The 23,160-nt window shown below is 47.7% G+C and overlaps 3 protein-coding genes and 1 long non-coding RNA gene across 4 annotated transcripts in view; 3 read left to right on the top strand and 1 right to left on the bottom strand.

The window, feature by feature from the left end:
- Positions 1–1,718: 1,718 nt before the first annotated feature.
- LOC139597960 (uncharacterized) lies at positions 1,719–2,342 on the bottom strand. The gene has a single exon (XM_071443785.1). It carries the CDS (start codon positions 2,340–2,342, stop codon positions 1,719–1,721), a length of 624 nt encoding a protein of 207 aa, XP_071299886.1.
- PURA (purine rich element binding protein A) lies at positions 2,248–3,408 on the top strand. The gene has a single exon (XM_071443055.1). The coding sequence runs from the start codon at positions 2,344–2,346 to the stop codon at positions 3,292–3,294; it is 951 nt and encodes a 316-aa protein (XP_071299156.1). The 5' UTR covers positions 2,248–2,343; the 3' UTR covers positions 3,295–3,408.
- The window catches only part of CYSTM1 (cysteine rich transmembrane module containing 1), a 67,621-nt gene continuing 47,854 nt past the window's right edge, over positions 3,394–23,160 (top strand). The window contains exon 1 of the mRNA XM_071443056.1: positions 3,394–3,509. Within this exon, the coding sequence (XP_071299157.1) occupies positions 3,478–3,509 (32 nt within the window). The 5' untranslated portion in view covers positions 3,394–3,477. The remainder of the gene's footprint in view (positions 3,510–23,160) is intronic.
- LOC139597595 (uncharacterized) lies at positions 3,517–22,612 on the top strand. Its single transcript, XR_011681651.1, has 2 exons — positions 3,517–19,517; positions 20,639–22,612. It is a non-coding gene; the product is annotated as an uncharacterized lncRNA (long non-coding RNA).

The following is a 23,160-nucleotide window of genomic DNA, read 5'->3' as shown; positions in this document are numbered from 1 at the left end:
TCTCCAAACTGAGAGTTGTGGGGCTGGAGATGAAAAGATTTCTGATTTTCAGAGCAAAGAGGTCTGGGATGGGTTTCAGCAGAAGCCACAGAGGCAGCAGAGTGTGCAGCCTGATAACCATATGGGAGCCACTGATAGCAGCCAGGACAGGCAGCCTGGGACCAGGAGCTCCCTGCAAGATCCCAGTCCAAACCTGGACAACGTCTGGAGAGACTCCCCTGGCTCCTGCACTTATCCATCACCCTGGTCCATCCTATTTTGCACCTTGCCTCATTCGGCAGCCATCCCAAGCTTGTTTTAGCCACATGATCTTGTTTTAGCATTGGGCAGATCAATTTAAGTTCCTGTGGGTCCCCAGGGTGGGCTGCTGTGGTAGAGCTCCCATTGAAAAGATTTTCTTTTGGGAAGAAAAACACTTTTTTTCCCTTTGTTTTGTTTACTTCAATAAGCAAATGCCTTATCCAAGCCAAATTCAGGCACAAAATCAGAGCATTAGGTAGTGGCTGTGACTTCCAATGCTGAAACGTGCTGGGCAAGCAGAATCCCACAAAACATCATCCCCCAAAGCACCAACACTGCCAGGTTGTTCCCAGGATTGTTGGTATCCACTTGGAGTGCATCCACTCCTGAAAAATAACCTCTTGCCTGTGCTGGGGAGAAAAAATAACCTCTGTGCTGGCCAGCATCCTCAGCACCAGCGATTTTCACTGCAGCCCAGTCAGAGACAGACCAGCCACAAGGGCACAAACACAACTCCTCATGCACTTCCCACTTGTACCACATGGATAAAGCGTGGTTCATCCATAAGGACACCTGCTGGTGACAGCAACAGGCCGCGGGTTAGGTTGTGTGATGTCATTTGACTTGAAGATAAAAAGAGCAAATCAAGAGAGAGAGGCTGCCAAAGCACCATGGGGGCATCGTGGGGATGCCAACCTCGACACCCAGGAAACACCCAGGACAGTTCAGGCAGGCTGAAAATCAAACCCAGCATCCACGGAGAGCACAGCACATCCCCAGCACTCAGGGCTTTCTGACAGCTGGCAAGCGGCAGCTCAGCCAGCGCTGAAATATTGTTTCTGTGGCAAAAGGAAACTGTTTCTCTGTGTATTTTTTTTATTACCCATGGAGTCACCATCACCACGGCTTTAACCACAGCCATGGGGCAGGCTGGGGGTTCCTCCTGGGATATCTGAGCATCCTCTAACGCAACAAGATGTCTCAGCAGTTCACTCCCTGTCTCCTCAGAAAGTTCTTTGCGTGCCAAGCGCATTCCACAGGCCACCCCAAAATTCACCTCATAGCACCACTCTTTGTGCAACACTTGCAGGGGTTTTTGGGACGCTAGAGGTACATCCATGCCTTCCCCAGAAGTCAGCAGTCCTGGAAGCAGCAGGCAGGGAACAGATTTCTACCCAGAGCAATCCTATCAGTTTGCTTCCTGGCCAGCAGCATCAGGAGAAAACATCCTTACTTGGAGTTGGCTTAAAATTGAGGGTTTGGAAACAAGGACTAGAAGCTAAAGCATCTCCTCCAAAACCCACCCCCAGACCTCAAAATCCCACCTCCAAGCCTCCAAAATCCCACCTCCAAGCCTCCAAAATCCCACCTCCAAGCCCCACCTCCAAACCCCCGCTGCGGGGGGACGCCCGATCCCCCCGGTCCGCATCCCCGCGGCGCTCCCGAGCCTCCAAGCCCCGCGCCACACCATAGGCCAATTAATTCACTTCATCATCAGCCCCGAATAAACACACATCCCACCCGGCCATCCCGGCCATCCCAGCCGGGAGGAGGGCCCGCTGCTCAGCGCTCTCCCGTACGGTTCGCTGCGGGGAGCACGAACCCGGCGGCTCTCCCGGGCCCCGCGGGCTGCCCCCGGGGTGCGGGAGCGCGGGTGCGGCGGGCCCAGCGGCGGGGCCAGCGGCGGTGCCGGGCGGTGCCGGTGCCGCCCGGAGCGGGGCTCGGCCGCGGCGCCGCCGGTGCGCGGGGGGAGCGCGCAGCTGCAGTACCCGCGGCGGCCGCTCGGCGGCGCGGCACTGCCGCCGTGCTCGCCGGGGCGGCCGGCGGCGGGGGCCGCTCTCTGCCGCCTTCCCGCGCCCTCTCCTCGCTCCGGCAGATCTCGCGAGAGCGCGGCCGGCTGGTGGCCGCGGGGGCTGTTGCAGCAGCGGCGGCGGCGGCGGCGGCGGGAGGAGGAGGAGGCGGCGGCGGCGGCGGCGGCGGCCGGGGGCGGCCGAGGAGGCGGCGGCGGCGGAGGAGGCGGCGGCGGCGCGGGGGCGGCCGCGCCGGGGCGAGCAGCGGCGGGCGAGGCCCGAGCGGCGGCGGCGGCGGAGCGGCGGCGGCATCATGGCGGACAGAGACAGCGGCAGCGAGCAGGGCGGCGGCGGCGGGGGCGCGGCGGGCGCCGGGGGGCCGGGCGCGGGCGGCGGCGGCCCGGGCGGCGGCGGCGGCGGCGGCGGGGGCCCGGGCGGCGGGCTGCAGCACGAGACGCAGGAGCTGGCCTCCAAGCGGGTGGACATCCAGAACAAGCGCTTCTACCTGGACGTGAAGCAGAACGCCAAGGGCCGCTTCCTCAAGATCGCCGAGGTGGGCGCGGGCGGCAACAAGAGCCGCCTGACCCTCTCCATGTCGGTGGCCGTCGAGTTCCGCGACTACCTGGGCGACTTCATCGAGCACTACGCGCAGCTGGGGCCCAGCCAGCCCCCCGAGCTGGCGCAGGCGGCCGACGAGCCCCGGCGGGCGCTGAAGAGCGAGTTCCTGGTGCGGGAGAACCGCAAGTACTACATGGATCTGAAGGAGAACCAGCGCGGGCGCTTCCTGCGCGTCCGCCAGACCGTGAACCGCGGCCCGGGGCTGGGCTCCACGCAGGGCCAGACCATCGCGCTGCCCGCACAGGGCCTCATCGAGTTCCGCGACGCCCTGGCCAAGCTCATCGACGACTACGGCGTGGAGGAGGAGCCGGCCGAGCTGCCCGAGGGCACCTCCTTGACTGTGGACAACAAGCGTTTCTTCTTCGACGTGGGTTCCAACAAGTACGGCGTGTTCATGCGGGTGAGCGAGGTGAAGCCCACCTACCGCAACTCCATCACCGTCCCCTACAAGGTCTGGGCCAAGTTCGGCCACACCTTCTGCAAGTACTCGGACGAGATGAAGAAGATCCAGGAGAAGCAGCGGGACAAGCGCGCCGCCGCCGCCGCCGCCCCCGCCGTGGGCGCCGAGCCGCCCCCCGAGGCCGAGGCGGCCGCCGCCGGGCCGCCCGGCGCGCTGCTGCAGGCCGAGGAGCCCGAGGAGGACTGACCGCCCGCCCCCCGGGACGCGGACTGGCCCCGCCGCCGGCGGGAGGGCGGGCGGGCGGCGGGGCGCGGGGGCGGCGGCCCGGAGCCCCCCCTCCGCCCGGAGCCCCCCCGGCCGCGCCGCCCGCCCGGCGCCCCCCCCGCCGCCCGGCAGCAGCAGCGCCTCAGACCCGCCACCCATCGCTGGATGTTCCTCCACTTTACCCACCGTATCAAACAGTAAGCAGCTGCTAAAAAAAAAACAAAACAAAACAAAACAAAAAAAAAACCAAAAAAAAAAAAAACAAAACAAAAAAACCACACAAAAAAAAAGAGTCAAAAAAGTAATAACATTATATATGAACTGTGTTTCCTACTTGATTAAAAATATAAAGAACTGAGTGTTTATTTCCCTAATTAACCGAGAACTTTTGTACACGTTTAAGCTATTATTATTAAAAGTGTTTGCAAAAATGGTCAAGATTATAATATTGCTGAATTATATAAAAAAAAGTCCTTTTCATGTTGAGCTAACATTTGACTTTAGCACAAAAAAAAAGAGATATTTTAGAACACGTAAAATAATATTTTTAGTTTTTTCTTCTCATTTTGTTACCAAATTTCGAACCTTACATGGAGGTTACTATAGTATATTTGACACCCTATATACCTGTGATTAGAGATGTGTATATATATATGAGGGCTAGGCATGCTGTGTGTCTGAGCTTTGTCTAAATGTTATGCAGAAGTTTGTAGAGTTAAAAGGTACGTAGGTTTAATTCATGCAAGGTAAACAATAAGTGCTCTCTTTTATACAATATGCATTGCATCTGGACCTTAAACATATAAAAATGGTCAGTGAAACTTCTGTGAACATGAAGAAAAATTATTAAAAAAGGCATTTAAATGAAATTTGCTAACTTGTGATTTTTACGTTTGAACCAAAGTTATTCAAATAGTAAAAAAAAAAAAAAAAAAGAAAAGAGGAAAAGAAAAAAAAAAAGAGAGAGAGAGAAAAAAAAAACCCGAAAAGTAAAGAATTTCCTCCCATAATATTTTTTTTTCTGCACCTGTTTGGTTTACAACTGAGTAGGCGTATTGTCATTATTGTGTATATGAGATGTACTTGTATTGTTCATAATATATTTTTTTTATTCTGTGTACTTAAAGTACTTAACCTGACGTGCAGCGGTTTCCAGTCCACCTGTTTTTGGACAGCAGGTAGCGAGTCTTTCCGTGTGGCCACTGGCACTAGCACTATCTCCTGAACTCGTGTGAGGTCCGGACCGATGCTTTGATCCCTGTTCACTTCCGTAGGCCTGTTAGGAAGCAGTGCAGCGAGGGCAGCGTGATCCCACTGAGCCATGGGGGTCGGAGTTTGGTTGGACAGTGAAAGCCAAGCCGGTGTGTGTCCGTCATGGATTTCCATGTAGCTGTGGTGCTAGTTATTATTACTGGCTACATACCTGGCCAGCCTGGCCGTGCCCTGCCCTCCCCGTCCCAGCTCCCGCCGGGCGCGGGCTCTGCTCGAAGCCTAGGCTAGGGAAACACAGATTTGTCAGAACACTAATCTGTCCAGGTGTGTTCTCCAAATTGAAATTGTTTGTAATAATAAGAAGAATAATAATAGACTTTTACAGGTTGTCTTCGTTGTTTTTCAGTTATGTTTTTTTTTTCTTTAAAAAAAAAAAGTTGGTGTGCTTTTAATTGACTAACTTCTTGCTGCTGTATAGTAAAATATTAATATATTTTTATCATTAAACTGCTGCATGACTATCATCATTGCGAGTGAAGAGAAAATGTTATAAAAAAAAAGATGCCTTAAACAGTGAAAACAAAACTTTATTTTTTGTTTTTTCTTTTCTTTTCTTTTCTTGGCTGGAATTCAGTAGAGAGCATTTCAGAGAAACTAGAATCTTGTTCCACTCAGAAGTTTTTTGGGAATGCAATCATTTTGCTGAATGGTCTTGGCTGAGTTAGGGGTCAGGTAGACCTGAGCTGCTCCTGTGCGAGCAGGAGCTGCCAGTGCTTCTTTACCGAGGGGCAAGGATGGAGTTTCTGAAGGGTGGGGAGAAAACAAAAAAAAAGCTTGTTTTAAAGAATTTGATTTCCTGCTGTCATTTTATTCCCAGTTGAAATTATAATTCCCTTTTTCTTCTTGGGGTTTTTATTTTGTTGGTTTGTTTTTTTGGGGTTTTTTTTGAGATGTACTGTAAGTGTCAAAACAAGCTGTTTCCATTGTACCATGCATTATTGCCCTTGAAAGAAGTTTGCTGTTAGTGTTCACAGAAAGTTAAACACGAGCCGCTGGTAGCGAGGTGTTTCTGTTTCTTTTTAAACAATCACTGGAAATGTTTAAAATTGCTTTAATGTGCACTTTTCCTATTTCCCAGTAGTGAAATAAGCTTTTCAGAGTGCGTAATGTGACATTTGAAATGGTTCTCAATTGCATGTAAACATGTGTCTGATAACCTGCTTCTGAATCGGAGGCTCTGGATGGGCAGTTCCAGCGATTATTGTACTTCAACTGTGATGTGTCGGGACTGCACTCTCCATGCTGCTAGACGTAGTTAGGAATTTAATTGCTTTGGTTGTTTTTTTGCTACTTGATTGATTGTCTCGGTCCTGCTGTTCGCTGCCCTCCCCAAAGTTGTCGCGCTGCCGACGGACGCGCTCCGGCGCCCGTAGTTCCAACGCCGCCGCGGTGCGTTCCCTGCAATAAGTAGCGGGAGGCGAGGAGAGCACGGCAGAGTGTCCTTCCGTCCCTGCCGGCTCCTGGGAGCATCGCTAACGAGGCAGGCTCCTCCCGTGGTCTTCCTCGCCCGCGCCGCCCGGATCCTGCCCAGGATCCGGCTGACCGGAGGAGCGCACGGGCCGCGCGGGTCCAGTCAAACCAGTACAGCCTGGAACGGCCCGCGGGCAGTTCTGTGAACAGTGGCCGAGAACTTGTGGTCAGTTTTTGTCTCGTTTTGGGTTTCTTCTGCGTGTTTCTTTGGTTTTTTTGTTTCGTTTTGGTTTTTTCTTCTTTTAACGCACGTTCTGTATGTTCAAGGACTTGATGAATGATGATAACGAAAGACTAAAATGACTGTAAAGATTTGTGGGATTTTGCTCCTCGTTGTTTTAGTTTTCATTGGATTTATTTTTTCGCTTTTTTTGTTTTAATTTTTGTTTTCCCGGAGGTGCTCGGTACTTTACCAAGGCTCTAATATCTCAGTATTTAAAACAAAGTACAGAAAACCCTGTTTAATGTTAGAAGAAGAAAGGTATATTTGACCATATGTGTTGTTTTAAAAAAAGACAGTATGCTCAAATGTGCCAAGATACCTAATTCCTGAGAAGTATGCCTTATATTTTCCTTGATGATATGCTTTTAAATGTCTTGTAGAATAGGTCCAAGAGCATGATAAAAGCTACTTTATAATGACTACGTGCAAGAAAACTTGAAATTCATTGCAATACTGACATTATTTTATTTTTAAGTTAAAGGGACACTGTCAAGTAATTTACCATTGAAATACAACCACCTTTTAAGTGGTTTTATGCTAACGGGGAAATGTCCTCCGAATTCAAATTCTATTTTTTTTGTTAAAATGAAAACAAAACAAAAAAAAATGAAATTGCTCTGTCTTTGAGAATTTAAATAAAAAAGAAAAAAAGAAACAGCACGAGCCGCTGTTGATTCCTGCCTCTTCTTTGCGGTCCCGCTTACGATGCTGCGGCGGGAGGCAGCCAGCAGCTTCCCGGGAGCCGGGGGGCCCGGCCGGACCCTCCGGGATTCCCCCCGAGCCCCGGTACCGGGAGCCCCCGGGATGGGCCGGGCGGGATCGGCGGGCGAGCAGGAGCCGCGGGTGCCGGGAGCGCTCCGAGCTCCCAGCCGGGCGCGCCCGTAGGCGGAGGGCTTTTCGTTTTTTGGAAATTCAATTGGGAAAAACAAAAAAAAAAAACAAAAAAGGGAAGAAATACTTGACAGTGTCACTTTGTGCGTATCCCTCGCAGGGGTTGAAATGCGCTGGGCGCAGCGCTGCCGGGAGAGCGGCTCCCGACCTGTCCCGGGACTGGGGGAAGCACAGAGGGGGCAGCGGGCGGGCGCAGAGCCCACCCCGTGAGCCAGGCAGAGCTGCTGCCGGGGATTTAACCCCTGCTCAGAGCCGACCGGTAACTTCTTTTTTTTCGTTTAGTTTTGGGTTTGGGTTGTTTTTTTTTTTTGGGAGCAATTACTTTGTTGCCTTTAAAAATAGCACTGTAACCACCTTTTTTTATGATTAGCTGTAGTGTAACCTTTGTCCCTTCAAACTATGCAAGCTATGAAATGTAAATTAGGGATCAGTTAAAGATAGTTGATTATATTCAATCAGATGACATTCATGCACTAACTGGAGTATATACAGATAAAGCTATTAGAGTGACTTGTATGCTAACAGCAAGATATAACATACCTACCTATTCTAAAAAAAATGACTATTAATATTGTATAACAGGACTGTGGGGGTTGGGAGGGAATGTTATCTCTTATCTTCTTAAAAGGGGATTTAAGATTTTTATAACTGTTTTTTCCATCAAACTTTAATATTTTTGTCAAATTTTTAGGTATTTAATTTGTAAAATAGATTTTACTTTGTACTGGCGTACAGAAAATAGGGGTTGATTTAAACTTTTTTGAAGCCAAGTGATCAAGTACATTTGTAATAAAAAGTCAATGGATCTATATCAGTCGTACTCACTGTTTTCATTTCTTGTACGTTCTAATGCAGTGGCGCTCTATGTCTCCCAAGGAAAAAAAGAAAAAATTGGGGAGGGGGGTGGAAGGAGAAGGCAAAAATGTCAGCATTGATGCTGCCAATTGATGCAACTTTGCGTGCACAAGTGGCCCCTGGTCAGTGGAGATTTGGTAGATATGCATTTTTCCTAAAACCACGGTGCACTTTTTCCAGAAGGGTTTATGCAAACCTGACATTTTTGGCATGTCCTCACTTCACGCTTCCACCTTGGCGCCCGTAAACTCCAAAGTCGCCCTTTGGGAAGCGCCTTTCCCCAGCACTTCAGAAAAAGCAAAACCAACCAAAGCAAAACTCTGATTTCTCCTAAAGTGGTGAACTACAGCACATGATGTTTTTGCACCCTCACACGCTGTCGCCCTTCCTCCAAGGTCTGCCACTTGCTTTTCTCTAAGTTCAACAGGTCTAAGGTTTTTTTTTGTTTCCTTTTTTTTAAGTAAAATTGCCAAGTGTTTTGGATCGAAGACTTCAGCAGATCCACCGAGCTTGGATCCAACACCTTGCAGAGCACTGACATAATTATTTTTTGGTTGCTTGTTTGCTTTAAACCCAGCCCTCCCCTTCCCTGTCCCAGGGCATATACCAAATCTGATTGACTTGTCTGTGGCAGAAGTTGTGGGAGTCAGCAGGGAGAACAACGACATTAATGTACAAGAATGCTAAAACAGGTTTACATTTTAGGGGCTCTCTTCAAGCATAAAAAATCTCAAAAGTCTAACTAGAACCAACCAATTTCCTCGGTTTTGCTAGTCCTCCAGGTAGACATTGAGTCTCTCTTAGGTGAGTTGGAAAGAAGGCAGTAAAGGCAAATCCTTCCGCAGCTGTGCAATTTGCTCCTTCAAAAACCTGCTGCTTCCTACTGGATTGCGTGGCTTTTGGAGAGGTAGGGCTCTGCCTGAAGCACTGTGAGTTTCTCTTTTAAAAAGACACTGTCAAGAATTTATCTTTTTTAGAAACCCTGTTTGCAGCTTTTTTTTTCCCTGGCTTTTTTTTTATACTTCTTTTTTCTTTTTTTTCTCTTGCTTTTTGTCAGGCTTACCCAAACTTTCCCTTTATTGTCTTACTCCCCTCCTTCGTTGGCTGCCTGCTCCTCGTTAACTCAGCTTGTGCAGCTGGAGGGTCACTGTTCCTGGTGGTGTTTGGACTATCTGGAAGACGAGCCCAGTAGTTTGAAAATCTCATGCTGGGCTTTTTTATATCTTTTGCACACTCATTTCTCTCCCTAAAAGTTTTACTCTTCTTGGCTTTCTCCTGTAATGCATGAAGAAAGGTGAAGGGCTCTGAATTTTTGGTGGCAGAACAGAGAAACTGGCTGCACGCAAAGCGTTGTCACAATGTTTTGACAAAACCGACAAGGTAAACAAGCGAGTTCCATTTTTATTCCTGATTCCTTCTGCTGTTGCCATCTCCTTTGCCGCTTGCAACAATGAAAGAGAGTTTCTGCCCAGAGCTTTTTTTTTTTTTGTGGTTCCTTTTACTCTGCTCGCTTGCACATGATTTAGCTCGCTGGCACTGCAAAATGTGCGTGGGTTGTGAGCGTGGCAAGGAGATACGTATATAGAGTTTAAAGCTAGTTAAGGTTAATTTAAATGGACTTCCAAAATTATAACCTTTTTTAAAAGCTCGTATTTCCCAGAGCCTAATCTTTGGGCCTGAAGTTCATGGTTTTTTTTTTTCTTCTCAGAAGAGGTGTGTGTTGTGTTGGGATGGCTGGGGGTGATGGCACAGGAAGGATGCTCCTCTCCGGAAGCTCCGCAGCTGGAGCGGGGCTGCCTGCTCTGCTCTGCTCTGCTCTGCTCCCAGCAGAGGCTCCCATTTGTGCCAGATGCTCCTGGGTCTGCTCTGGGAGTTTCTCTTAGCCTGTCTATCCTCCTTTGCTTGTTGTCTTTCCAAAGCATTTCAGTTCCTGACGGGCTGTGTGTTAGCAGCACTGCAGTCTGGGAGAAAGGCAGCTCACATCAGGGGCTGCAACCATCCCACTTCTTGTGAGTTCCAAGTGGGCCACGAGGCTTCTCTGGGCTGTGTGTTGCTTGTTGTTAGTGCAGAACAGCTGCAGATAGCAGAGAGAAGTAAAGGCCAAATCATCCATTTGCAGGGGGTTCACAGTGTCAATTCTCCAATGGCATTCTGGTGATTTCACTGCAATTTGGTTTGCATAGAAGTTGCTGCTGGAGGAGTCCATTGGAAGGGAAAGGATGAGCAGGTCGGTGTTGGGGCAGGCGTGGTGCTGTCACTAACAGAGGCATTTCCTGAGCCTGCAGCCTCAGGCTGGGTGAGGGAGTTTGTCCAGGGGAGGAGCTCCCAGCAGCCACAGCAAAGGTGTTGTGTGTCTGGAGGGTGGGAAAAGGCTTTTGGAGCAAGGTGGGAGAGAGGATGTGGCAGAGATGGATGGCCAAGGTGCACCTGGGCTGCCATGCAGGTGCTTCAGCATCAGCACAGGTATGGCACTGAAAGAAGCCCATGAGAGCCTGATGACAGTGGCTCTTTGCCACAAGCAGCTGAGGGGTGTCAGGCAGTGGTCCCAAGGGATCATGGAGCAGAGGACTCTGAACTCCCCAGCTGGGGTGGCTCTGCTGGTCCCCATCGTTGCAGTTTGGTGGCTGAAGCCAGATGAGCATTTTGTGTTTTGGAAGAATCAAAGCATGTCACTCCCACCTCTATAAAAGTAGTAACCGGTTGTGTAGCCTGTTTGAGGCAAAATATCACAGGAGAGGGAGAGTTGAAGTCATACAGCAAGAAGCGAGGCGTGTTTTCACGGAAAAAAATGTCAGCTGGAGATTAAGTGAAAAAAGATAAAGATAGAGGACTTTTGGCCTCACTATCTGTCTTTTGAATGTTGACTGATTAAAACAAGACAGAGTGAATGGCTGGATATCCCCAAACAATGCTTCACTGTCCCCCTGCAGATCGATACTGCTGGTGCTCCTTCCCCCAGAGACAGGATCTGGTCCTGAGCTCTCTGCTCGGGAAGGCACCGTGGCCAGCCAAGGTGGAGCCTGCTCAGGCTGGCCATAGATTTTGGGTGTTGTCTTGTTTTGGGTGAGCAGACATCACCTGGGCTGTGGCAGTACCTCTGCAGCTCGAGCTGGGCGTGTGGTTTGGTAGGGAAATTCTACTGTCCCTGTGTGAGGTACCTTGGAGCAGCCTAAGAGCACAAGACCTGATACAGTTTGGGTTTAACTAAGACAAGTTTTACCAACCAGTGGGCGTTAGGTTTATCATGCCAAGCTAGAGCTCATGGGAGAGTGAAATATCCAAACACATGTAACATAGCTGTCAGGTCCTGAGCAGGGCCTACTTTGCTGTTGAACTTGGTGACCCTGGCCATTACCACACCTCCTCTTGCGGCTTGAGTTCATGACACGTGGTGAACCTCTGCTCCTTTCTGGATCAGCCATCAGCTGGGAGGGTTTTTAGTTTGAATGGGAATCTGCTGGATCTCCCCAGCAGGTACTCAGTCTTAACTCAGACAATTCCTTGCCTTTGTTGATGATCAGTTGTCCATCCTGACATTAGCTTAGCCCTTTCTGAGTCTTGGGCCACATAGCAGACTGAAGTGCAAAGAGGATTGGCTGCAACACTGGTAGTGGGAGCTTTTGCTGAGTCTCCCTGGCTGTGGCATTGAAGCATTTTTTCTTGAAACACTATCTTGAAATATGCAGGAAGCAAGAAAAACCAGCTTCATTCTTTCTGTTTGAGACTGGAGAGGTGAGAGGTGTGGATTTACATCTGCAGCGTGGAAGGATGTGCCCCTCTTGCCTGGGGAGACCTTGGAGGGAGGTGGCTGTTGTGGGAGCTGATCCAGTGTGTGCCGCTGGGACAGCAAGTGCATGACTTGGAGAGATTTAGACAGCTTTTTGGGAAAAACCTCCTTGTGTTGAAATGTCATCCAGTCATGATGTTGATTTCAATGGAGAATTGCATGTGAAAGTGGCTTGCAAGCTGTGTCTGAAGCCCCGTGACCGTGCTGACCCCGGTGGGTTTGGCTGTGTCACTGAACACGGTGCAGAGACCACGCAGCAGCCCCGTGGGTGCAGCCCTGGTGCAAGAGATGGTGTCTGACTGACACAGGGCAGCAGTTTGGGCTGGCAGGTGTTACTGTCATGCTTGCAGGAAGGTCTGGGAGCTGAGCCTGGGCTCTCAGACATCATCACCACTGTGCTCTGCATTGATGCACGGGCCAGCATTGGCACGGGGGGTTTAGGGGTGGCTGCTGTGGGGCTGACCCCCCCCAGTGTGGTTGTGCTGATGTGGCTGGTGTTGAGGTGAGGCTGGAGGAGGCTGTGTCCATATCATGGACCTGGATGGTTTCTGTTGCTGGGAGCTGAGAGTCAGTAAATGAGCAGTGGTTGTTTTTTCTGGTACTGGTGAATGTCTTGATGTGCAACTCAGGCTCAAATTGCTGTGTGCCCATCGAGGTTGGGGCCACTAGAGGTTTGGAGGGTTTGTTCTCACTCTGGGTAGAAAGGTGGCTGTCAGAGGGCAGGACAGTGGTTGTGCTTCAGGCAGGACCTGTCTGTTGGGATGTCTGGGAGCAGCATTGTCATTTGAAAGGCTGCCACCTTGGTTTGGGTGTGGCTGTCCCCCAGCTTGTGCTTGCTCTGGTGTCTCCCTAGGGAATGCATTTTATTTCTCCGTGCTCCATCCTGGTTGCACAATAGTGAGCACGATGGAGGCTGCTGGCTTTATTGCCTACAGTCTGCTGAGGTTTGGAACTTGCCTGGGCTCACCTTTTGCCCAGGCATCTCATATGGGCAGGGGAGCTCAGACCAGCAGCTCCTGGGGAGTGAGTCTGCATCGGCACATCAGTGTCAGCCGGTCCAGGCTCCTCAAAACTCACCTAGGGGTGGAGAGGTGAGTGCTGGGATTTCAGGGACCAGCTCTTCTCTCTGCAGCAGTCCAGCAGAAGCAGGTCCAGCTGGCTCACTTTTGGGCGAGCTGGGAAGGCTTGCCGATCTGTCAATACTTCAAGAAATGCCAGGGCTAGGAATCATGGAGAAAGGGTTTTGTGAAATCTGGTATTTAAACCTCCCACTCGAGTGATGCTGAGGAGAGCTGGCAATGTAGCATTGGCTTATCAGAAGCTGTGTGGGCAGGTCAGCTTAAAAAAAATGTTGCATGAGCAGCACCAGAGGTGAAGGAAAGAAGCTGGTGTCTTGTTAGGTAGAGAGTTTAAATGGGGTCAGAATTTCTTTTTATTAAAAAGATTGTTTTATTTAAATAATAAATGACAGTACGTTCACTGTTGCCAGGGGCTGCTGAAGGGCAACCAGGCAGGTCTGAGCAAAGTAGGGACTAAAGGCTTTGAATTATTTTCTGTCATTAATAACTCTGAACTGAGCACTGCAGATTCACATAAAAGCCATCTCTGCTTTCATGCATGTGAACAGTTTGGTTTGTGGATAGATCTGCTGTGATCAGAGGCTCACTCTATCTTAAAAAAAAAAAAAAAAGTTGGCTTCTGAGCTTCACCTGTCAATAAAAGTCCTGGAAAATGAGTCCTTGCAGGCTTCTGCAAGGCCATATGTAACTTATCTTGTCCAATGCAAGTCTCTAATTGGCGGTTTAAAGTCATTTAAAAAAAAGAATCTGTTAACGGTCAGTCTATTTTTGGTTTAAAGATGGACTTTATATGGTCATAAAGTAAAATTCCTAGCTTAATTATGGGAATCAAAGTACATTGGCTTAATTGCACAAAGAACTGCACACAAGAGTGCAGAGAGGACACGCTTTGCAAGTGATTATCTGCTGATGAAATACTATATGGAGCAACAAGTGGGGGCATTCCAGGCTCCAAAAAGCATCCTGAGGCCAGAACTGCTGAGCTGCTGAGGAGAAATGGCACCAAGTCCTTGTCCAATCCAAGAGAATTGGACATTTCTCTTGTCCAATATGGACCAATTCTATTTTTGGAAATAAATCAGCATGGTCAGGGCTCATTCCCACCACAGCACTGACTGCCCTGCTTTGTGGAGACTTGAAACTGGACAGGATTGAAGGGGTGATTTATAACCAAAGCCTTGGTTGAGGAGTTGATTTGTGTTCTGGAAATGCCTCCAGAAGCTGGAAAAGCAGCTGTGGGAGGTCTGAATGGCAGAGGATTTGGTGATGGGAAATACAAGCTCCCAATCATTAGGAGATCCATCAAACTGTTTCCCTGTTGGTTGGACACATAAACCTTGAAAGGTATCAGAGTGTTTGGGGCAAGCCTGCATTCTTAAATCTGAGATACCTGGGAAGCTAAACTGGCTGTCCAGGAAGGAGACAGAATTGAGGATGTGGCAGTGCCTCTTCCTAAAGTCTGTGTGTGTGCCCGGGAAAAGGCTGTGACAGGGAAGTGAAGTGAGGAGCTGTGACTTCCCAGCATTTCCACTTCAGCCCAGGTGTCCCCAGCCTGTGGCATGGGAAGGGGGCAGGGTTTGGGGAGGACAGAGGCTGGTGGGAGGCTGAGGTGCTGGGGCTGGAGGCTGGGAGCAGAGTTGTGTGCACGGGAGGGACTGGGCTGGAGTAAGGAATGGGCACATCTGCACAACAGGGTGGAAACAGGAGACAAAAATAGTTGTTGGAGACTGCTTGGTGGTGAAAAAAGACCTCAGCACAGCTGCTGTGATTGAAACATGGTGGGGGTGATGGAAATCAATAAGATACTGCATTACCTGCCATTGTAGCAGGTATGTTAGGTCATAAAGGAGGAACACTACATCTAAAAGGTTGCTGTAAAATCTGAGGAAATTGGAGTACTGACGACCAAACAGCCACATTTATGTTGAATATAAATTCTGTAGTTTAATGACATGGAGGTATTAGGAAGTTTTCTATTCCAGTCAAAAGGAAAGTTGAGGATTTCATGAGCCTTGGGAAAAAAAACAGGCTAGTGCATCTTCATAAACCTGTTAGAAAAAGTGAGTTCTATTATGACCATGCTATCTGGCCAGATTGTTTGGGAGGGATCTGGCTAACATTTTGGTGAGCAAACATATTGATTTACTTAAAGGATCATTTCTTGTAACAGCCTGGTCTAGAGTTAGACTTGTTCAGGACTAAAACATAAGACATGATTCAAAATACAATTATTGTTGAGTTGTTAAGTAGCAGTGACCACCTGGGGGTCACTGAGTTGCAGGTTCAGCATTCTCAGGGGTAGAATGTGCTGGACTAAAAGTGAGTCTTTTGTTCCAAAATATTGCAGGGGAGTAGATCAGAAAAATGAAGTCTTAGACTTACCACAGGTACCTGGGAAGGTTACTGGCACCCAGGTGAGGCAGAACTCTGTCATGAAAGAGCAAACAACCCTAAAACTGTTGTTAAAATAGTTATAAAGGAAGGGGTTTCTGGGGTTCAGGAAGATTCCGCCCAAGGACAGAAATCCTGCTCTTGAGGAGCAGACTGGAAGAGCAGGGCAGGTAACCATGAGTGGGAAATGAAGCAGTTTAAGAGGGGCTTTGCAGAGCTGGGGGTTTTGGGGAGCCAAGGCTCTCTGAGGGGCATCAGAGACAAGACTGGGGAGAAAATCTGGCTGGGCAGGACTGAAGACAGAATTCATTTCCTGCTCTACTTCATGCTGCTGAAGTGACTCCTCCACGTCATTCTGGAGCACAGGGCACATTTGAGAACCTGCTGTTCTTTTGGGTGGAATAAGGAGCCTTCCTCTGAAACTCAAGTGAGGCACAGATGCTGGAGCAAAGTAGGAAATTCAAGTGGAGGAGCAACAGATGTATCAAGGGGTTTTAAAAAAGCTTGGGACTGAAACACTTAAAGTTACTAACAAAAACAGGGCAGTCAAAAAACAGCTTAGTATTCTCCATGACTAGATAACGTCCTAATGTCAGGTTATTCTTTATTTTTAATTAAAGTATTAGTCAGGGCACTGGGAATTGCAGATCAGCAACCCTGAACTCCAGTTTGAGAAGGTGAGGCTGAAGTGCTGTAGCTCTTCAGTGTGTTAGAGGTAGAAAGCAGCATACTTTCTGCAGAGAAAGGGGTTTGACCAGGTGATCCCTTCCAACCCAATCCATTCTTTGATTCTATGATCAGTCTGGTTTGCTGGGGCACCCACCAGAATGTGTGAACACATTGACAAACATCAGGGTAAAAAAAAAGGCTTGTAATGAGAAGAGAAATACCACAGAGTCCTTCTTTGGTTGCATTTGCTGTTTGTCACTTGGGAAGCAAAAGGTTGACTAAAGTCTAGTTAGAGAAGGTGATTAAAGGCTTCTAAGTCTGCATCTTCAGCCTATGAGCAAATGAGTTCCACTCAATGGTTTGGTCAACCCAAAGTTGCTGGGTGAAGAAAGGTTCATTTTCATGAAACTTTTGTGGTGGACAGCACTAGGTCCAGGTTGCAAAGTCTGGTCTGAAGGGACAAACAAGCCCAGAATACTGGGTAATCTAGAGAAATCTAGATTTCTCCTGTAAAGCAACACCCCCAGTTCAAATTCCTGCCTTGAGCTGGACTTGCAGGTCTGCCAGATCCCAGAGTGTGCCTCAGCAGCTGATATTGTGGCTATGTTCTGTTTGCTTCTTACTAAGGAAAAACTCAGAGGTCTTGGCTTTTATAATGGGCAGAAAGGGAAGGAATAGGAGCAGAGGTCTGGGCAGCATCTTCCAGCTCTTGCCTACGTCTGTCCTTGAGGGGGGATTGTTGGTGTGTGCACATGCAGACCTGTGTCACCTCTCTTCCTGAGACCCAGGAGAACCCACAGGTAACTGGTGTCAGCCAGAACAACCTTTTGCTGCTCTGGCTTAGTTTTAGGCTTCTTAAAAGTCCAGGAGTCATGGCAAGTACCCTGGCTTCTCCATCTTCCCTGTCTCCAACAGATTATGGTACCAAAGAGTGAGTGCTTTGATAAGTCATTGGAGTTTGCAATAGAAACAGGATAACTGCAGGCACTGTGAGGCTTTCAGTCAGAGTTTGTATTTAAAGACAAGGAGCAGAGTGGTTGTGTTATACTGGAGAAGTGACCCCAGCCTGGCTGGAAAATTGAGAAGAGCATAAGGTTTGGTGCAGTGAGCATGGGGCTGACCCTGGGACATGTGAGGCAACAACAACAGGGGGAAAAAAAGTAATCTTTAATGCTCCATCAGTGTGGCAGGCTGTAAGTGAATTGTTCATTCAGGAGGAAGAACTCTGATTGTGGTAGCAGGGCAAATGAAGGGAAGGTGTGTAGCCTGCCACAGGAATCCTGCACATCCCAGGTGTGGCACAGGTCTGTGAGGCTGCTGAGCAGGAGCTCCTCTGTACCACGGCTCATCAGAGCCCCACAGTGTCCCTGTGCTGCTCTCCCTGGTGATCAGGTGGCTGTCACTGGCACAACCTTTGTCCCTACCCCTAGAAATCCATTAGATTGCTCACTTCTAGTTAAATTATACCAGCTGACTTTGAAGTTACTCAATATAAAACCGTCGTGGTATGCTTGCATGATAGTTATTTGATGTAAGACAACAATTTCTTGTGCTCTCTCTTTAGGAATTTGGGCTTTGAGTTTCACTGGGGTGTGTTGTATGTACCCAACTGCACAGGATCAGGCCCATCTCTGTTTTCAAATGTATTTCACATCTGCAATTAGAGATGTTCTAGGAAACAAATTAGGAGATCGAGTTGTCTGTCACAGGCTCAGATGATCATAGCGACTTGTGCTAAAGGCTCTGTCCTCGTAGAGACCTGCACGGCTGCTTTGTGTAACTGCTGTCAGAGCTCTGGTTCTGGTCCTAGTGTTTTTTATAAATGTACTGAGTATACTTGCCTTTAAATCCTGTTAGGTACTGATAATTATCGCTGGTATTCTGTACATTAGCTCTGTACTAGCATTCACATTGGACTAGGCTTAATAGCGTGAGTGTCAAAGATGACTTGAAAAAGGAAAATTAGTTTATACCCTTTTTGTGTGGTTCTACTCCATGTAGTGGGTGGTTTGTAGAAGTACCAGAAGTGCTACAACTGTCTTCCCCCTTTTACTTGCTGTGATTCTCTGCAGCAGAACACAGAGATTTAAGTCTGTTTTTCCATCCTTTGGAGACACTGAGATATTGTCATGGTGAGGTCCATGGAGATACCCAGAGAGCTGGGCCCTCACACAGAGATAAGGCATCTTTTCCATTTGTTGTTTTTTTTTTTTTCTTCTGCTGTCCATCCTCCAAGTTTTTGTTTGTTTGTTTTTTTTTAATGTGAAAAAGTTATTCCCTCACCTGTCAGTGCAAGATCCTCTAGAATATTTGTGATCTTCCAGAAAAGGTAGACAGGACTGAAATAACTAATGCCAAAAACTGCCCATGGCAAGGGAGGGAAATCCTTGTTTTCAAGGCAAACCCCATCCAGACCTTTTTTCAGCACACCACAAGGGTATAAATCCCCATTTTTTCTTTTCCAGGTGATCTTTAGGGCCAAGTGGCAGAGGGCAGTGTTTTGCCCTCCGTGGGGTTCCGGTGCCCTGTGGCGCCCGCGCTGTCCCGCAGGTCTGAGCCCCCGGCACCCCGGCATTTAGGGAGCTCCTAATGCGGGGTTGGCTTTCACCGTGTCCTCAATTTGGATCCCCAGGGCAGAAAAATTAGGACTTTCTCAGTTAAAGAAAAAACCAAAAGTGAAACAAAATCTCTGGAGAGTTGGTGTTTCCCCACAGCAGTGACGGCCCCTCAGCACCCACTTTAGTTCAGCCAGGACGCCCGGGTCAGTCCTGCTGGGTTTTTAGCCATCTTGACCTCATGTTTGCAAATATTATTGGTAATATAATGCTCTATGTACAAATGTCTGTGTGGCTCATGTGTATGTTTCTGTGGTTCAAGTCAGCCACAGACTTCTGGAATTTCATTGTACTTTGGTTAAATGTTGGACTTTTAACTCTTCTACTGTATGGCTTCTTGATTTCTCTTGTCCAATGTGGACCAACTCTATTTTTGGAAATAAATAAGCATGTAAATAAAATGAATGGGTTTATGCCACTTACAAGAAAATGCTTTATTTAAAATATCCACTCAGTCTTGTATATTTTATGGTATCTCAGGGAGCAGCCGAGGCCCAGGCCCCAGCAGCCTTGTGCTGAGATACCATATTATGTACAAATTCACTTCCAAGTGCTTTTGGAAGCAGACTTCCCATCTCCTCAGCCAAACCCCCATAGGACCAGCCTTGCAGAGGAGGGAGGGGGGAATCCAGAAACACGTGGTTTAAGGGGAGTAAAGGAAACAAACATGACTTTCCTCTCAACACAAGGCTTCTGGTTTGAGGTGTCCAGGTGCCAGAGACACTGCTGGGTGCAGGGATGCCATGGGTCGGTTCTCAGCTCCCACCTGGGAGCACGTGGAGATCAGGAGCACGATGACATCTCTTTTTTTATTTTTTTTTTTTAAATTCTCCATATAAACCAATATTTACCAGTAATCCTGTGTTTCTGTTTTTGTTTTTTGGCAGACTTTTACCAGTAAATATCGGTTTATTCCTGAAACCAGAAGCCCTAAACATACCTTTGTTTATAAGGTCAGTTGGCATTTTGTCTCTCTCATTCCCCACTCCCCCCCAGTACAACCCAGCAGGTGGTTGAAAGGTACCAAGTTCTCTTTCTAGTTTTCCTGCTCTGCATCTCTGGGAACTGGAGCCCGCAGGACCTAGAGCCTTCTGTTGGTAATGTAGATTCGAGTTTACAAATTATTCTTTTACCATTTTAAATCCTGCTTTTAAGGACAGAGGTGTTCCCCCCTGCCCACCACGGGAACTGGTAGAAACCCCTAAATTGCTCCTCCTCTCCAATGCCTGTGGGTAGGTCTCTCACTAGCATCTTCAGGCTTGGGGCTGAAAAAATAATGGATCCCAAAATATACACTAAAAACTGCCATTTCTGGTTTACTGTGAGCAGGACCGGGGGAGGGAAGGGTGGGAAAGGAGTTTGAAACTTACTTTTCTCCCCCTTTTTTCCTAGAAAGCAAATGTGACATGGGGAGGAGGGAAAGAATGTGAATGTGGCCCTTCCTAAACTCATTGTAAACTCCTCCTCCAAGGCTGGGAAAAAGGGCAAGTGAAAGATCTGATCCTTAAAAGGACATCACTGGGTGTCTGAGACCCCAAAAGCAGCTGGCGATTTTTAAGGACCCAAATTGCTTTTGGTTTATCCCAAGACAAATTGACTTGGAAATGTTGAAGCCTCCTTTTTCCCCACATGTATTTGCCACCCAAACACTGCACGTTTTGGTAATACCCCAGAAACAGAGAACCTGATGAGGGATAGAAAATGAGTTTACTGCACAGTCCTGGCCAAATTTTTTCTCCCAAGCAAACAAAATAAAGAAATTTTAAAAAATCCTCAAACCAAAGCCCATCCCTGACCCTCCCCCCAAAAAACCTCCTAAGAAAGCAAGTCCAAGAGGATCTCAAATGCCCAGTCTGGTTGTGTCCTCCATGGTTGACAGGGGTGTTTTGGCATAGCTGCAGCCCAACCATGTCCCTTTAAGGAGCACCATGGCTCATTTCCTCCTCATGACCCCTGAGCTGAGGTTCCTGAGAGCTGATCAGAGCTCCTGCAGCCTTAGGTGGAGTCCAGAATGAGGGGAGCCCTTCCAGCTGTGCACTTTGAGCTGAAAACTACCTTTCCTCCCCTTTTGCAGCCTGGGTGGTTCTGATTGCTGGCAGTTCTGTAATACAACCTTAATCTGAGCAGTTGAGGCTGGTCCTACCTTATCTTCAGACGTCTTGCGGAGGACTCCTGTTACCAGTTTGGTACTCAAAAGCTACACCCCACCACCAGAAGTCACTTTTTGTTTTTTCCAAAGGCAGTGATAGCTCACCCTCTCTAGCTCTAATGGAAAACCTGATAATTGCAATGCAACTTTCTAATAAATTGTTCATATATTCATAATTCCGTTGCAATCCCAAATTGGAGAAGAGATCTGTTAAAGGTATATATTAGTCTAGATTTTTCTTATTGTAAATACTGTAATTTTATAATACTGTCAATATTTTATTAACTTAGAAATATTTAACAGAGTTTAATCTATGGTAGTTGATTCATTTATAGGTTTATGTTGCAGCCAATTACATTCTAATGTAAGATTAACTTTCAGCATGTAAACTTTGAGTGAATATATCATTGGAAAGATTAAGAGAGAAAACTCTCACTCTTAATCTGTAGTATTTATCCCCAATTCCCAGTTGGGAATTATTTAACGAAATTTTAGGAGGTTTTGAGAGCTCATGAATCTAATAACTGCAGTTGGATTTGAAAACTTGAATTTTGAGATGTACCTGGCTCTTTGACCCTGTGAAAAAGTTCATTTCAATACCTGACCTCTCTAGCGCTGAAGTCTTTATTTTGAGCAAAGGGACACTGTCAGTTCAATTTTAGTTTCTTGCTTTTGGGGGGAAAAAGAAACCACAAAGTGCAGCCCTGTGGCCTGCGCGTGAATTCCTTTGGCTCGCCAGGGGAGCAGCTCCTCTCCCGGGGCTTTGTGTCCCCGGCCAGAGCAGCTCCGGCCCCGCCGCTCCCGGCTCCCGGCGCTGCCGCTGCTCCACCCGCCCCAGCCCGGCCCCGGCCGCAGCTCGGGGAGATGGAAAAAGTGCACAAATCTCAAACTTGGCGATTTTAGACCAAAAGCGTTTGCTTTTTAAAAATTGAAATCTCTCTCTCTCTTTTCACCTGATGGTGTCCCTTTAGCATCATAAAGATGTTCGTGTTCTCTGAAAACCGTGAGAAGTGATTTTCTTTTCAAGGCAGGGGAGAATTGGTCTGTTATTACAACTTGCATAAAAAATACCAAAAATATCTTGAGGGTTTTCACAGGCGTTGGTATTTTTTGAGTGTAAAAGTTAATCTTGATTAGAGATGTGCCAATCTTTACTGCTTTCCTGTAGTGTTGTTACACTTAGGCATTTCAGTTCACTTACAAATATATACTGTAACAGTATACTTTGTACAGATTTATTTAAAATTTATTTGAAAACTGAAATAAAGTAGGCAGAAAATAAAGATATTTATTTTTCATTTGACTATGTAAGAAGGTATCATTCTTTTGGTTTTAGTGCACTGGTGTACCAAGCCTCAGAACCACTGCTTTCTCCAGCTCATAGGATGCTTTTCCAGACTGTGGATACGTGTATGTGTACTGCTGTGTTGATAAGTAAATGCCAACGATGGAGTTCGTTGCTTTTATACATCCCAAAGAGAAGTTCTCCACCGTTCCCTGTCTGTTTTCTGACCGAAAAGGCGTGTGTTTGTGAACAGTGTTCACGCCAGCTCTGCCACCCCACCCTCACATCAGCTCACACCAATGCCAGGATGGGAGGAGTTGCCTGCGTACCTTCCCCAAAACACCCTGGGCCGCAGTGGCATCGTCAGGGAGCAGTTCAAACCTGTGTCCTTTGGGCTTTGTGTAAAGCAAATGCAGAACAAGAAAAATCGAGATGTTAAATCCATTAGAAAACCAATTCCTTATTGTACAGTAGTATGGAGATCTCTAGTCAACCTGCCATTAATAATAGATTCTTATTTTTTGAATGATCTATTTAAAAGAACAGCAAGCATTGTATTTGCTAGTAAATCTGAAGTGTTTACATGGAATTACTAAATAAATTATTTGATCTAAGATGGCTCTTATCAGTGCTGATTTTTAATAATGGAAATTCGGTTTGGCAGCTGCTTTTTTAGTTCGTGCTGTTCTTTAAAATCTTCCAACGCAGGTTTTTGGGGTTTTTTTTCACTGCATCCTTGTGGTTCAAATTAGGTTCTGAAGAAGAGGCAAACCACGCCTCTCCCTGCAAGGCCTAACAGGAGTGCTAGCTCACGTTTTCCAACCCTTTCCATGAGGCTTTCCCTTCACATCCCAGCCAGCTGAGACGAGCAGGATGCTCTGAGCCCAAAGCCCTGCAGCACTCACTGCTGCTCACTGGGCTGGGGCCTGGAGACACAGGATGGGGTTTTTACAGCAGAAGGATTTGGGATAGAAGTAGAACATCCTCCTGTGAGGTAATGAGTTGTCACACTCAGTTCCAGGCTTGGTCCTGCTTCCTGCTGTTCCAAGGCTGCTGGAACACCCTGTGCTCCCAGCCCTGTCCCCAGCCCAGGGGCCCTGGCTCCGTGGGCAGTCACCAGAAGCAGATGAAGGCTTTGGATCATCAGCAAAGCCAAAGGCAA

The sequence above is a fragment of the Agelaius tricolor genome, unplaced genomic scaffold (assembly GCF_023055355.1).
Source record: "Agelaius tricolor isolate 1412-34295 unplaced genomic scaffold, bAgeTri1.0.p SCAF_18, whole genome shotgun sequence".
In the NCBI taxonomy this organism is placed as follows: domain Eukaryota; kingdom Metazoa; phylum Chordata; class Aves; order Passeriformes; family Icteridae; genus Agelaius; species Agelaius tricolor.
The sequence above is the reverse complement of the archived record's forward strand: the minus strand, read 5'-3'. Positions and strand labels throughout refer to the sequence as shown.